The sequence below is a fragment of the Barbus barbus genome, assembly GCF_936440315.1.
Source record: "Barbus barbus genome assembly, chromosome: 5".
Lineage (NCBI taxonomy): Eukaryota > Metazoa > Chordata > Actinopteri > Cypriniformes > Cyprinidae > Barbus > Barbus barbus.
In genome coordinates this window covers 27300291-27314446 of record NC_136733.1, presented here as the reverse complement: position 1 = coordinate 27314446, position 14156 = coordinate 27300291, and the positions used below count along the sequence as shown (strand labels likewise).

The window sequence follows — 14156 nt, the reverse complement described above, 5'->3', positions numbered from 1 at the left end:
ATGAATCTGGTAGCATTTTCTTGAATATTGGTAGGCAAGATGGTTTTGTACCCTTCCAAATTCATTCTGCTACTGTCATCATACATTGTCATCAGTAAAGTTGAGAGGGCCTGTTCCAGAGGCAGCCATGCATGCCCATGCCATGACACCACCTCCACCATGCTTTACAGATGAGGCTGTATGCTTGGGATAGTTGCAGTTCCCTTTTTTTCTTCACATTTTTGCTTTCCCATCACTTAGATAAAGGTTCATCTTTGTCTCATTGGTCCATGAACACAGTTCCAAAATTCTTCTGGCTCACCTTTGTGCTTTTTTGTAAACTCTACTCTTGCCTTTCTATTTTTGGTGATGGTCAGAGGTTTACATCTTGCTGTGTAGCATCTGTAATTCTGTGAGTCTCCTGAGGACAGTAAATTGTCAGAGCATCACCCCAGCTTTCTGGAAGTTGTTGGTGATTTTACAGACACCTCTTTTAGGATTCATTTTCACGGCTTTTCTGATTTGTCTGTCATCAACTACTGTTGTTTTCTCAGCAGTTGGTTGCTGGTGGTTTCCAAACTCTTGATTTCTCCATGCCCTTTGTTTTTGCTAGAGCTCTAACTGACTTCCTCTTTTCTTTTAGCATCCAAATTGCTTGCTTTTCTCTCAAAGTCAGCTCCCTCATCTTCATCCTGGTTTGTGTGTGTCATCATCGAATGCAAGATTCAGAATACAGAAGTAATGGATATAACTGATACGACACATTCCCTGCTTTAAATATCTGAAGAATTAATGCAGCAGGAGACAGCTGATCACTTAGAAAGACCTGTGAGGCAACTGTTCCAATACTTACGCTCACATCAGATAGAGATAGGGATGAAACTCTAAAAGTGCTGAACTTCTTAGCTGGTAAAACATCTGTGTTGAATCACCCAATAATAAAAATGTGACATTCTGTAGTTTTGTCTCATATTCATCTTGTAATCATAATTGTAAATTTTGTCAGATTTTTACCTAAGATGGCGGCACGCACAGTCGCAGCGGCTTCTCTCTCTCCCGACAAATCGGTGTTTTCGTGTTTTTTGTCTTGTAAGTCGCAATGTTTTTGCACATCTTCGTCTCGTCTACCTGTCTTTAAGCGCGCATACAGTCGTGAGTTTCTGCTCGATGTCGGCAGAACCACATTTTTAGAGTTAAACTCCGCGCACGCTGAAGAGCTGCGGGACCTCGGTCTGCTCCAAATGCCTACTCGATCACCGACCCCCACTACTGCATCTCGCCCACAGCGGAGGCGCTACAAGCGGCGTGAGAGGAAGCAGAAGAGGGGTAAGCGCGGAGGTATCCGAGCTAGGCTAGCGGCCAACCCACACAAGCCAGCTATCCCCACCATCGTACTGGCGAACATACGCTCTTTGGACAATAAACTGGAATACATCTGACTACTCCGCTCTACTCGGAGGACTGTAAGAGACTGTTGTGTTTTTGTGTTTACGGAAACATGGCTTAACAACAGCGTACCGGACTGCGCCATACAGCTCAACCAGCTAACATGCTATCGAGCTGACAGAGCTCTCGTCGAGGGAGGTAAGATCCGCGGCGGCGGTCTCTGTGTTTACATCAATGATGCATGGTGTCGCGACGCTGTTGTGGTCTGCAAACACTGCTCACCCCTGGTGGAGTTTATGATTATTAAGTGTCGGCCGTTCTATCTACCGAGGGAATATACAGCCATACTGCTCGTTGCTGTATACATCCCTCCCAGCTCCAACAACAACAACAGGAGTGAGGCACTAAATGATTTGTACCAGCACATCAGTGAGCAGCAGACAGCCCACCCAGATGCTTTTCTTATCTTGGCTGGGGATTTCAACCACGCAGACTTAAAGAGTGTGTTCCCAAAAATTCACCAACACATAGACTTTCCAACAAGGGGAAAAAAACACTCTAGACTTTTACACCACCCAGAGAGGAGCTTACAAGGCCCTCCCCCTCCCCCACCTCGGAGCCTCAGACCACATCACTGTCATGCTAATGCCTGCATACAGACCGCTCGTTAAAGTCACCAAACCAGTTCACAAACAGATTCAAGTGTGGCCGGAAGGGTCGTCAGAGGCACTTCAAGACTGCTTTGACACCACTGACTGGAATATGTTTAAACAGGCTGCCACATACAACAACACTACAGACCTCCAAGAGTACTCAGAAACTGTTACTGCCTACATCTCCAAGTGCATTGATGATGTAACAGTCACAAAGTCCATCACCGTCCGGGCCAACCAGAAGCAGTGGATGACAGGGGAGGTCTACAGACTTCTGAAGGCTCGGAACGCTGCCTTTAGAGCTGGAGATGAGGAGGGCCTGAAGACAGCTAGGGCTAACCTATCCCGTGGCATCAAAGAGGCCAAGAGACAGTACTCCAGGAGGATAGCCCATCGTTTCAGCGACAGCAGAGACACGCGGAGCCTGTGGCAGGGGATACAGACCATTACGGATTACAAGCCCCCACCACAGACCTGTGACAACACCATCCCCCTGCTGAATGCCTTCTTTGCTCGCTTTGAGGCACAAAACAGCACCACTGCACAGAAGACTCCACCTCCTCCCGGTGACTAGGTGATGACGATGTCCCCGGACAGCGTGAGGAGGTCCCTCAGCAGGATCAATTCACGCAAAGCTCCGGGTCCTGACAACATTCCTGGGCGTGTACTGAGAGACTGTGCAGTGGAACTCACTGGGGTCTTCACAGACATCTTCAACATCTCACTAAATCAGGCTGTTGTCCCCACATGCTTCAAAGCTACCACCATCATTCCAGTCCCTAAGAAGTCATCTCCATCCTGCTTCAATGACTACCGTCCAATAGCACTCACTCCCATCCTCATGAAGTGCTTTGAACGGCTAGTCTTGCACCACATCACGTCTGTCCTCCCCCCCTCCCTGGACCCCTTCCAGTTTGCATATAGGTCCAACCGCTCGACCGATGATGCCATCACCACTGCCCTCCACCCAGCCCTCACACATCTGGAGAAAAAAGACTCATATGTCAGGATGCTGTTCATAGACTTCAGTTCAGCATTCAACACAATCATCCCTCAACAGCTCACTCACAAACTGGCCCAGCTGGGGCTCAATACCTCTCTGTGCAACTGGCTGTTGGACTTCCTGACCGGGAGACCTCAAGCAGTACGGGTCGGCAGTAACACATCCAGCACCATCACACTGAACACTGGGGCCCCCCAAGGATGTGTGCTGAGCCCCCTCCTCTTCACTCTGCTGACCCACGACTGCACACCATCACACAACTCCAACATTTTCATTAAGTTTGCGGATGACACGACTGTGGTGGGTCTCATCAGCAACAGAGATGAGACAAACTACAGGAGCGAGGTGAGCTGCCTGGCCGGGTGGTGCAGTGACAACAATCTCTCTCTGAATGTGAAGAAGACGAAGGAGATTGTTGTTGACTTCAGGAGAGTACACACTCAGCATGCTCCTCTGACCATCAACGGTGCGACTGTGGAGAGAGTGAGCAGCACCAAGTTCCTGGGTGTGCACATCACAGAGGACCTCTCCTGGACTAACAACACTGTAGCACTGGCCAAGAAAGCACAGCAGCGTCTCTACTTCCTCCGCAAACTCAGAAGAGCCAGAGCCCCGGCCCCCATCATGTGCACCTTCTACAGAGGCACCATAGAGAGCATCCTAACCAGCTGCATCACTGTGTGGTATGGCGCTTGCAACGCATTCTGCCGCAAGTCACTTCAACGCATAGTGAGAGCAGCTGAGAAGATCGTTGGTGTCTCTCTTCCCTCCCTCCAGGACATTTACAACACCCGTCTCACCCGCAGAGCCCTCCGCATTGCAGGTGATCCCACCCACCCGACACACAGCTTCTTCAGTCTGCTGCCATCAGGGAGGAGACTGCGGAGTCTCCAGGCGAGGACCAGCAGACTGAAGGACAGCTTCATACATCAGGCTGTCAGGAAGCTGAACTCCCTCCCGTCCTTGCCCCCCCTCCCCTCTTTCACCCCCATTTAACACAGCAACACACTAGGAACTCTGACTCTGTGACACCCCACCCATAGGACCCCCCCCCCCCCCCCCCCCCCCCCACCGACCAACAAACTGTGACCGGCACCTGTTACTTGTGCAGCATTGGCTGATCACTACCCATCCAACATTGACTGCAAATTACCTCTTCGGATAGTCTGACAAAAACTATCCGAACAGTCACTTCAACTTGTCACTTTAACAGACTGATAAGCTCTTCTTGCACTACACTCAAAACAAAACAAATCTGCACAGTTTTGTTTTTGTACATTCAACTGGTTTGCACTCCATCTATTCTGCCATGTGCCTTATGCACTTTATCTATCTCTCTTTTTTATTTTTCTACAATGTCCTCAGACGGATAAGCTCTTTTGCACTACAAATATATCTACACAGTGTTGTTTTTATTTAACTGGTTTTGCACTCTATCTGCCAGGCGCCTTATGCCACTTTATCGATCTAATTCTTATTTTTTTCTACAATATCCTCATTTGTATATTTGTATAGTTGTATGTACATATGTTTAAACTGTATTTAACTGTATCTGAACGTGTTTAATGTTAACTGTATGCACCAAGGGTCTGAGAGTAACGCAATTTCAATTCTCTGTATGTATGTGCTGTACATATGGAAGAATTGACAATAAAGCTGACTTGACTTGACTTGAAATGTCTTGACTCCACAGCCAACAGAGCAATTTTGTCTTTACTGTTCCAATACTTTTGGAGGGCACTGTATATTCAAAACAATTAAATATATTTAAAAACAATATTATAAAATACTCAAAAACAATTATTTTAAATTGTAATAATATTTCACAATATTAATGTTATAATTGTATTTTTGATCAAGTAAAACCTTCAAAAATTACCAATCCCCAAATTTCAAATGGTAGGGTATTTATTTTTTAAAGGTTTATTTAACATTTTTTAAATGTTATTTATTAGGAAATACATTAAATCAGGCCAAATGCTAAACAGCCAAATTGCTATTGCCAGGTGTGGCAGGTTTGGTTGTACTTTTTCTGTTTTTAATGATGCATTTACACATTTACATTGGTTTCTCTTTAAGGACGAGCCTAGACCAGACTACATTGAACCAGTCAGTATCTGTCAATGGTGTCTACAGTGACCAGGACACATCACAGGTCATATACGCTCCACACTGTACTTGTACTAAATTCTCTTTTCATGATAGTTCCAATTATGCATTCAATTTCATGCACGTTTACATTATATGTTAGTATATTGACTGTTTTCAAATTCATGTCGACACACGTCACAGTCCTGGTCTCAACTGTACAGTCTTGTTGTGTGTTCAGTGTCTTTTTCCTTGTTCCTCTCAATTATTTATGTTGATTTTAATGTTCTGCTGTAAACTCTTGAGTCTTTTTAAGTGTGGGAGATATTGTCACAACAAATCGAGTGTCTAACACGTTTTCATACTGTGTGGATGTCCTTTTAATTGTCAGAACAATCACACACAATTGCCAGTTCTAACACTCGCATGTTAATATACATTCTTGTGACGTCTCTTATCTGCAGTCATTATCGGTCTCTGTATCTGAACTCAAGAAACCTCAACCTAAACCAGAGAGTAAACCTCAGTCTAACCCAGTTTCTAAGCCTGTGCCTAAACCCCACAAGGCACAGGAGCGTGTGAGTACTAACCCTTTAGCGCCAGCCTGTAGCTGTAGTGTAGCATCGCTGCTTGCGCTTAACAACCCAGCAGCCTCGCAGCATGTCGGCAGCTATACCACACCTGCTAGAGGGCAAAGTCACAGCTCTGCTGCTTCCTATATTGCTTTCAGTGGATCAGTCTTGTGCTTTTATTTGTATGTATTTGGCTATTGTAATGTTGAGCGTGTAATATTTTTTTTCTTTCTTAGGCCTGAGCTTTAACATCAGTGTTTACGATGCACTTTATCACATACAAATTTCTACTTCATGATGTTAAAAGGCATCTTTGTTGTTCTGTGTAGTGCTGTTGTTTTGCTGTTTGTTGTCAGGGAACTTTAACTTACATTATGTATATATAGTGTTTGGGTGCATCACAACAACTGAACTAATTCCTACTAATCCAACTCACATGAGACATTGTTTCTTTATTTCCTTCAGTTTCATTGGATTTTACTTTATGCCAAGGCAACTATTTTTTCTAATATATATATTTACTTAGTTGGCTTAGGATATGAAATTAGTTTGAGTAACTGTTTTAGACAGATGTGTCCTAGTGTCTTTGGGGCAGTGTTATTTCATTATTACACCCTCATTCCCCAGGCTTGTCCATACTGCCCCCTGTTTATCCTTGGTGGAACATTCCGGCCTTGTGTGTTTTTTTTAGTCTGTTTTTACTTATGTATTTGAGTGTGCCTTCGCTTTCCTTTTGTATGCATGTACATTGTTAATATGATTAAAATATCAGAAAGGAATATTTGTTTGTGAATAGTAATTATACTTCAAAATTAGTAACAGAAAAAATAAGCATAATAAATTAGCTTATGAGAATACTGAAATAGGACATGTATTATATAGGGTCAGGAAGACATTTTTCAATAAATTAATGTTTATTCTTTTATTCATTAAATTGATCAAAAGTTATGGTAAATAGTACTTTCACTTTGTTAAAGATTTGTCATTCAAATAAATGCTGTTTTGAACCTTCTATTCATCCTGAAAAAGAAATATCACAGTTTACACAAAGCCTTAAGCAGCAAAAACTCTTCTCTTTCATAGGTTCACTCAACGTTGCGTAGCTTACGCAATGGGAACACCCCCAGGTGTGACGACTGTCGAAGCCCTTATAGAATTACGCCAATTCATTGGCTGATGGCGTGAGATACCGCTCCTACGTCATACATGATTGACATAGACCCGCACTCACGCAATCTTACCCCTCAGATTTTCCTCTCTTCAGAAGCGTTCTGGCCTCCGGCTGAATGGCCAGAAGAGTGTGCTCGCTCCAGCCCAGCAGACTGTCATTTTTGGGGGTCTGTCTGGACTCGATGCAGGCCCGTCTGGCCCCTGCTCGGGTCGAAAGCATCAAATCGTGCTCGGCCTGCTTCAGGCTGGGTCATCGAGTGTCAGTGGGCCTGTGTCGCAGGCTCCTAGACCTCATGGCAGCAGCTTCCCCGGTTCTTCCCTTGGGGCTGCTCCATATGAGACCGTTCCTCTGGTGGATGAAGTCCCTGGGTATTCGCCCCTCCTGGCCGTCCCTCCGCCTACTTAGAGTGTCAGGCGCCTGTCTCCGCGCCCTCTCAGTGTGGCGGGACCCCAATTTTCTCCAGAGAGGAGTGGAAATGGGGGTAGTCTGCCGTCGCCAGATGATAACGACGGACGCTTCGGTGGGGGGGTTGTCTTCGAGGGAAGGTCTTCGAGGGACACATTGTGGTGTCTGGACAGGCAAGTACCTCGTCTGGCATATAAACAGCCTGGAGTTGAGAGCGGTTCATCTGGCTCTCATTCACTTTCTTCCGTTCTTGGCGCACTCTCGTGTCATCGTCAGGATGGACAACATGGCGGTGGTGTCTCACATCAATCGCCAGGGGGGCTCCCGGTCGTGCACCCCTAAACAGGCATGCGCGCTAACTCCTCCTTTGGGCACAGGACAAAATTTTGTCCCTGAGAGCGGTCCATGTCTCAGGGGTCCTGAACCTAGCGGTGGACTTTCTTTCGAGACAGAAACTCAGGTCAGGGGAGGTGGACCTCTTTGCGTCTCAGGAGTCAACCCAATGCCCCCTTTGGTTCTCCCTCTCTCACCCTGCCTCTCTGGGGATAGATGTGCTAGCGCACTCCTGGCTGTACATGAAACTGTATGCTTTCCCTCCGGTCAAGCTCATCCCAGTGGTCTTGTGCAGGGTGAAGACGTGCAGAGTCTGCCTTCTCCTATTAGTCCTGTTCTGGCCTTCCCAGACGTGGTTCTCGGAGTTGGTTTCCCTTCTGGAGGGCGATCCGTGGGAGATTCCAATCAGGAAAGACCTGCTGTGTCAGCTCCAGGGCAGAATTTGGCACCCACGTCTAGAGATCTGGAAGTTGTGGGTATGGCCGATCAGAGGTCGCCCATAGCATTTAATCTCTCAGATGGAGTCCGTGAGACCATTAATAGTGCCAGGGCCCTTTCCACTAGAAGGCGCTATTCCTCCAAATGGAGGGTTTTCGAATCCTGGTGCTCGGCTCATGCTGTGGACCCAGTTAACTGCCCAGTTGGTTCAGTGCTGGAGTTCCAAGTGGATGCTGCACACTGGTGGTGGTTGAGGAGAGACCCCCCCTCATGATTGTAAAGCGCTTTGGTTGTACAGCTATACACAGTGCGATATAAATGCTTCATTCATTCCTGCAGGATAACTTTTCGCCTGGAACGGCCGCTACCACCCTGAGAGTCTATGTTGCGACTATTGCTGCTCGAAGGGACTCGGATGATGTCCTGCTGGGTAGACATCATTTGATCACTTCATTTATGTGTGGAGTTAAGCGCTTGAGGCCGATTCGTCCTCCTAGTTTCCTGTCTTAGCACCTTTTTGTTGTCCTGAAGGGGTTGCTGGAGCCTCCTTTTGAACCGCTAGATAGATCCTCCCGAGAGAATTCTGACGCTAAAGGATACTCTTTTGTTGGCATTGGCCTCTTTTAAGCGTGTGGGGGATTTGCAGGCTCTGTCTGTTAGCGAGTCCTGCACTGAGTTTGCGCCTGGTCTCTGGTCAAGGCATTCTTAAGACCTAGACCTGGTTATGTCCCCAAAGTTCTCTCTACGTCTTTTCGTTCACAGGTGGTAGTGTTGCAGGTTTTTTCTCCCTCCTCTTCAAGTGAGAGAGATGAGCATTTTTATGGCAGCAGGTTGGTCCTCTACCCCATACTTTTGTGAGGTTCTATAACCTTGATGTGAACACAGCTCCTGGCTCCCAGGTTCTTTCTGTTTGAGCCAGCTGGGTTTTTAGTATTCTGGTCTGTAATGGGCCAGACCTGGCAGCGCGTTAGATTGGCGTGTGTGGTATGTCTTTCCCATTGCGTAAGCTACGCAGCATTGAGTGAACCTATGAAAGAGAACATCTCGGGTTACTTGCGTAACCCATGTTCTCTGAGTAGGGAACGAGACTCTGCGTCCGCTGCCAAGGTCCTCTTGCTGTCGACCTGCTTCTTCGACAGGAAAATCTGAGGGGTAAGATGGCTCGGCGTGGGTCTATGTCAATCACGTATGACGTAGGGGCGGCATCTCGTGCCATCAGCCAATTAATTGGCGTGATTCTATAAGGGCTTCAGACAATCGTCACACCTGGGGGTGTTCCCATTGCATAAGCTACGCAGCGTCTCGTTCCCTACTCAGAGAACATGGGTTACGCAAGTAACCCAAGACGTTTTCAACATTAATAATAAAAAATAAATAAATTTGAGCACCAAATCAGATAAGAATGATTGCTGAATGAAAACTGGACAATTTCTGACAATTCAGCTTTAAACTTGAGTTTTAAAAATATATTCAAAAAGCATTATTCTGCATTATTATTCTGACGTCTCCTAACTGCAGCATGTTTTGGTCAACCAGGGATCAGAATCAGAATCTGTAAACGGTCCGGGCCGTGACAGCGGTCTAGACTCAGCATCACGGCAAGACCCTTCAGCAACACTGCCAGGGCGAGGAGGAGCAGAGGCGGCCACAGAAACCATGGAGGGCATCCTTTGCAGGAAACAGGAAATGGAATCGCACAACAAAAAAGCAGCCACCAGGTAACACAGGAAGCAGATAAATTATAAATGGAATAACTGAGAGAATCTAATAAGGTTAATTTTGTAAATGGTGTGTTTTTCTCTCTGTGTTTTTGTAGATCGTGGCAGAATGTATATTGCGTATTACGTAAAGGCAGTATGGGCTTCTATAAGGACAACAAGAGTGCCTCGAATGGAATCCCCTACCATGGAGAAGTTCCCATCAGCCTTAGCGAGGCTGTCTGTGAGGTCGCCCATGACTACAAGAAAAGAAAACATGTATTTAAACTTAGGTGAGAGAGAGATTTGAAATGATCAGTATTCAGATTTATCAGTATTCATGAAACTGCAAATACCCACGAAAACGAATGAAGTTCTTCATATGTGACAAACTACTTTATTTTGTTAAAGGCTTGGGGATGGAAAAGAGTTCTTGTTCCAAGCAAAGGATGAGGTAAGTTTTGCAAAGGATGTTTCTAGGTCGTTCTCTTATATTAAATTTTAGAAGAAGTGTAATAGTCATATTGTGATGCAATCATTCTCTCTCCGTCAGCCTGAGATGAGTTCATGGATTCGAGCAATCCAGTCATCCTTGTCGTCCACCGAGCGTTCGCCGGGTGCCACACGAGGTCTGAGTCGGGCGATGACCATGCCGCCTATGTCTCCCAGCTCGGGCGATGCAGGAGGCGTAACCATGCGCAACAAAGACGGCAAAGAGAGAGACCGCGAGAAGCGCTTCAGTTTCTTTGGCAAGAAGAAATAAGCACCTAAATATGCCACAGATCTCAACAGTGAGCCAAGCTAGAGATGGAAGTTTGTCAACACACAAAAGAAACTGATAAAGTTAGAAAAGGCGAAGAAAACTCGCATGTCACATTGTGATACATTTTTCATTTTTGCCCTTTCTTTTCTTCCACTTTTTTTTTTTTTTTTTAAATTTGTCATATTTCACACATGGATCTTGTTCAGTCTTGCCTCCTAGATTGAACGCCACTTTTGGTGACAGTAAGCTCTGAGCCAAGGGAGTGCGTCCCTGACCAAGACCAGCTCTCAGACCAAGAGCCATCCTGAAAGTTCATCTCATACCCTTCAATTAAACTAGTTTTTCCCTAAAAAATAATTTTGTCTTTGGGTTAGATGGCGCTTCCATACTGTAATGACCAAGAGTGCTATTTTGTCTTTTTCCCCTGATGATTTCATTTATCTGTCCTGATTTCAACCTCTCCCTTTCTTTGTGAAGGATCGTGATCCTTTTCTTTTTGTTTTGTTTTTGGTATTATTATACTTATAACAAAAGATTTAATTGTTATTGCTATTATTAATATTGTTTATTTGCGTTTTTGAGTCAATTTAAAGTTGAATATTTAAAGAAATTGTAAGTATAGTTGGGATGACCATGTTCAGAGAGGACAAAGCAGAAAGAATCCCATGAGTCAGTGTTGGGAGATTATGCTGGTCTTTTTTCTTTTCATATACATGCTCTTCTGACAGACAGAATATTTTCTTTCCTTTTCATTTTTCTAGATATGACTGTGTTGAATGCTTTTTTTAAGTAGCGTTTTTGTCAGCTTGCAAGTTAAAGAAAGAGTTCAAACCCCACTATTTATGATGGTTTTATTTTTTATTTTATCTTTCTATTCTCTTTCTCATTAAGAGGTACTTGGAGTATGCATTCTTATTGTGTGGTTTTGTTTCTTTAGTTCATCATGTTCCTTTAACCACTTTATCCTGTTCTCCTCATAGACCAGAAACGTGTTTGTTGTGAAGATTGAAATTGAGGTGTGATGCTGTGGTTTGGACTTTGGTTTTACAATTGCTCAAAAGAAAACAGACACAACACAAGTATCACTTGCACAAGCCAACATTAAACTTGCATCAAACAAAGAATTTCAGGACGGGCATTTTTTTTTTTTCTTTCTTTGATTTTCAAGTTTCCTATCGGAATGTATTCTCAGGCGTCAGTTTTAGCATTCACACAGCAGTGGACACGCACATAACCCTACACTTTAAATATTTTACAGGGATGAACCTTTCTGACAGCTGAAGCTGGGTTAGTGTCAGTGATGCGCTTGAGGTTGATGCTGTATTTTTAGGTGTGTGTGAGTGAGTGTGTGTGTGCTCAGAAGAGGTTGTTTTCAGGTATATCGGTTGTGAATGTGCTTCAACTCTGAATGAGAAACAAAATTACTGAGGTATTCTTAATGTGGACCAAATTGACAATTTTCCCCCCTCTCATAGTGATTGAGATGATCTGTTCCCTTTATTTGTACATCACAAGTTACTATCAATTATCTTCCTTGGAGGAATGTGAAATTTTTACCACATACTTATATAAATGTAGGTTTTATACTTGCGATCAACAGGAGACTCTCTCCTGTCCCGTAAGTCGCGTTACACAGAGGCAGAATCAATAGCAACCTAGAAGACAGGATTTCAGATATACTTTTGCAGTTAAACGCATGATGTATTGGTAACAAGTGTACCCACTGTGGCATGAAATCAGTATTTTTGTAGGATAAAGATTTTTCAGCCTCATATGATTGTGAGAAAGCTTGCCTTGGTGTGTTAATATTTGACGTCATACAATGAAGCCCCTTCCTCTGAGGTGTGTGGAGTATTGAGCCATGTCCTCTTATGTCATTCATCTTGACATTTCCTTTGGAGACGCATTTAAGGGGTCAACACGAAGACGGAAGCTGAATTTTTTTTTTTTTTTTTTTTGCTTTTTTGCTGTGAAGTTTGATGTGAAGGAAAATGATGCAGACTCTGCTAAACCCTGTCCAGTCCACAAAAACAGCCTCTTTCCAGTTTTCAGTGACTGGACAATGTCACTGAAACTCATTTTCCGCTCCGTTCAAGTGATGTGAAATTAGGAGCTTGGAGTCAATGTTACGAAACATTATTCTTTGGATCAGTCTGATGTTCTCCATCCTAAAGGATAAAAAAAAAAACACTGTGGTAGAAAGATTTAGTTGTAGACCACTGCTTTTGTTCACACAGAATACTGTCATTGAGCTGTAAGATGATTCATTTAGTCTGAGCCTGCACATACTGACTGTGTGCTAAATTGCTTCCTGAAATAAGTCAGTGTTGCATTGCATTAGTCTCATTTGTGCTGTTGATTTTTATTTGTATTTTTTTCTACTCTTTTTATTAGAGTTACTTTATCTGAAAACTTCTACTATTCTTTCTCTCACATTTTACACTATCCAGTGTGGTTGGTTTTAACCCAGTTTGCTTAGATGGTCAGTTACATTATGGCACATAAGAGAGTCTGTTTGTGTAAATTTCAAAGCACCAGTGTGGAAAATTGTAGGGAAAATGAAATATTGCAATACAGTAAATTCAATTGGATGAAACCCGTCTCTCAGTAAAAGGGAGTGTGGCCTCAAAGTACTGAGCATTAGATTTGATAAAATCTGGGATTTTTTTAAGCAGAATTTTCCTCATCCAATAGTATTATATTTTACAACATTTTAATGCGTCTTCAAAAATAATTCCACCAAACCCATTAAAAATACCATATATTAAAGAATGTTGATTCCATTCTTGGTTTTAAGTTGTTAATATCACTACTATTATCTGTTGTTGTTGTTGTTATTATTATTATTATTATTATTATAAAAGTCATTATTAATACTACTACTGTTGCAACTGCAGCCTATTCGTGCGGAGTTTCTCGTCTGTAATACCAAACCCCGCCACTTGGGGGCAAGTGTGCTGTGGAGCATTTTTCATTACTGATCTAAACAAGAAAAAAACTTATTTGTTGACTTGTGTATCTACATCTAATATTAGGAATAAAAACATGATTTGAAAATAAAAATGTGTGGTGTTTTTCTTCAAAAAATTCTATAGATGTTTTAAATGTAAGATTAATATGTACGCCCACCACTTTCAAAAGCTTCTGACAGTCCATCATTGTTCATTATTTGGGTATAACTATGCTTGGCCTTGCCTTTTTAAATACTTTCTGTTCCCAAACATGTCTAAGCACAAAGCAGTCCTCTTTCTATGACTGCTCTGCCAGCGAAATCTTTAAAGGGCCATGAACTTTGACCTTAACCCTTTCACGTCTATGAAGTTTACCATCTCACCAAGAACCAGCTTGCAGTGAATGCAAATCTCTCCTCCTCCCTCCTGTTCCTTCAGATTCTTGTGCTTGCAGAGGTGTTGTAACTGAATATGATTTTTCTACAATAATAGGATTAAATATTTATGACAAGGCACTATAACAAATGATAGGATGAGAATGACATACACTTTCATTATCTTAACCACATCTGCACCACGCAGAGAATAGTTTGTTCTGAATCTGGCCTTGAAATTCAACCAGAAAGCTTTCAACTGCAAACAAGGGCTGCATAAAATCCTCCTGTAGGCCTCTCAACAGGTCTCTTCTTAGACTTGCTCGGTATGCAAATCCCCCGT

General features: G+C 43.5%; 1 protein-coding gene across 3 annotated transcripts in view; it reads left to right on the top strand.

Annotated features, from left to right (window-relative positions):
* LOC306870414 (spectrin beta chain, non-erythrocytic 1-like) overlaps nucleotides 1-13541 on the top strand; it is a gene marked incomplete at its 5' end in the record, with an annotated part of 133084 nt that extends 119543 nt beyond the window's left edge. For 2 of the 3 annotated variants that reach the window (XM_079417671.1, XM_079417670.1), the window contains 5 exons: nucleotides 5101-5176; nucleotides 9565-9746; nucleotides 9845-10018; nucleotides 10137-10179; nucleotides 10279-13541. In XM_079417671.1, coding sequence (XP_079273797.1) covers nucleotides 5101-5176; nucleotides 9565-9746; nucleotides 9845-10018; nucleotides 10137-10179; nucleotides 10279-10488 — 685 coding nt within the window. In that variant the 3' untranslated portion in view covers nucleotides 10489-13541. Of the gene's footprint in view, nucleotides 1-5100; nucleotides 5177-5573; nucleotides 5688-9546; nucleotides 9747-9844; nucleotides 10019-10136; nucleotides 10180-10278 lie in introns of all 3 variants that reach the window. The other variant, XM_079417672.1, reaches the window with a different exon arrangement.
* Nucleotides 13542-14156: the final 615 nt, after the last annotated feature.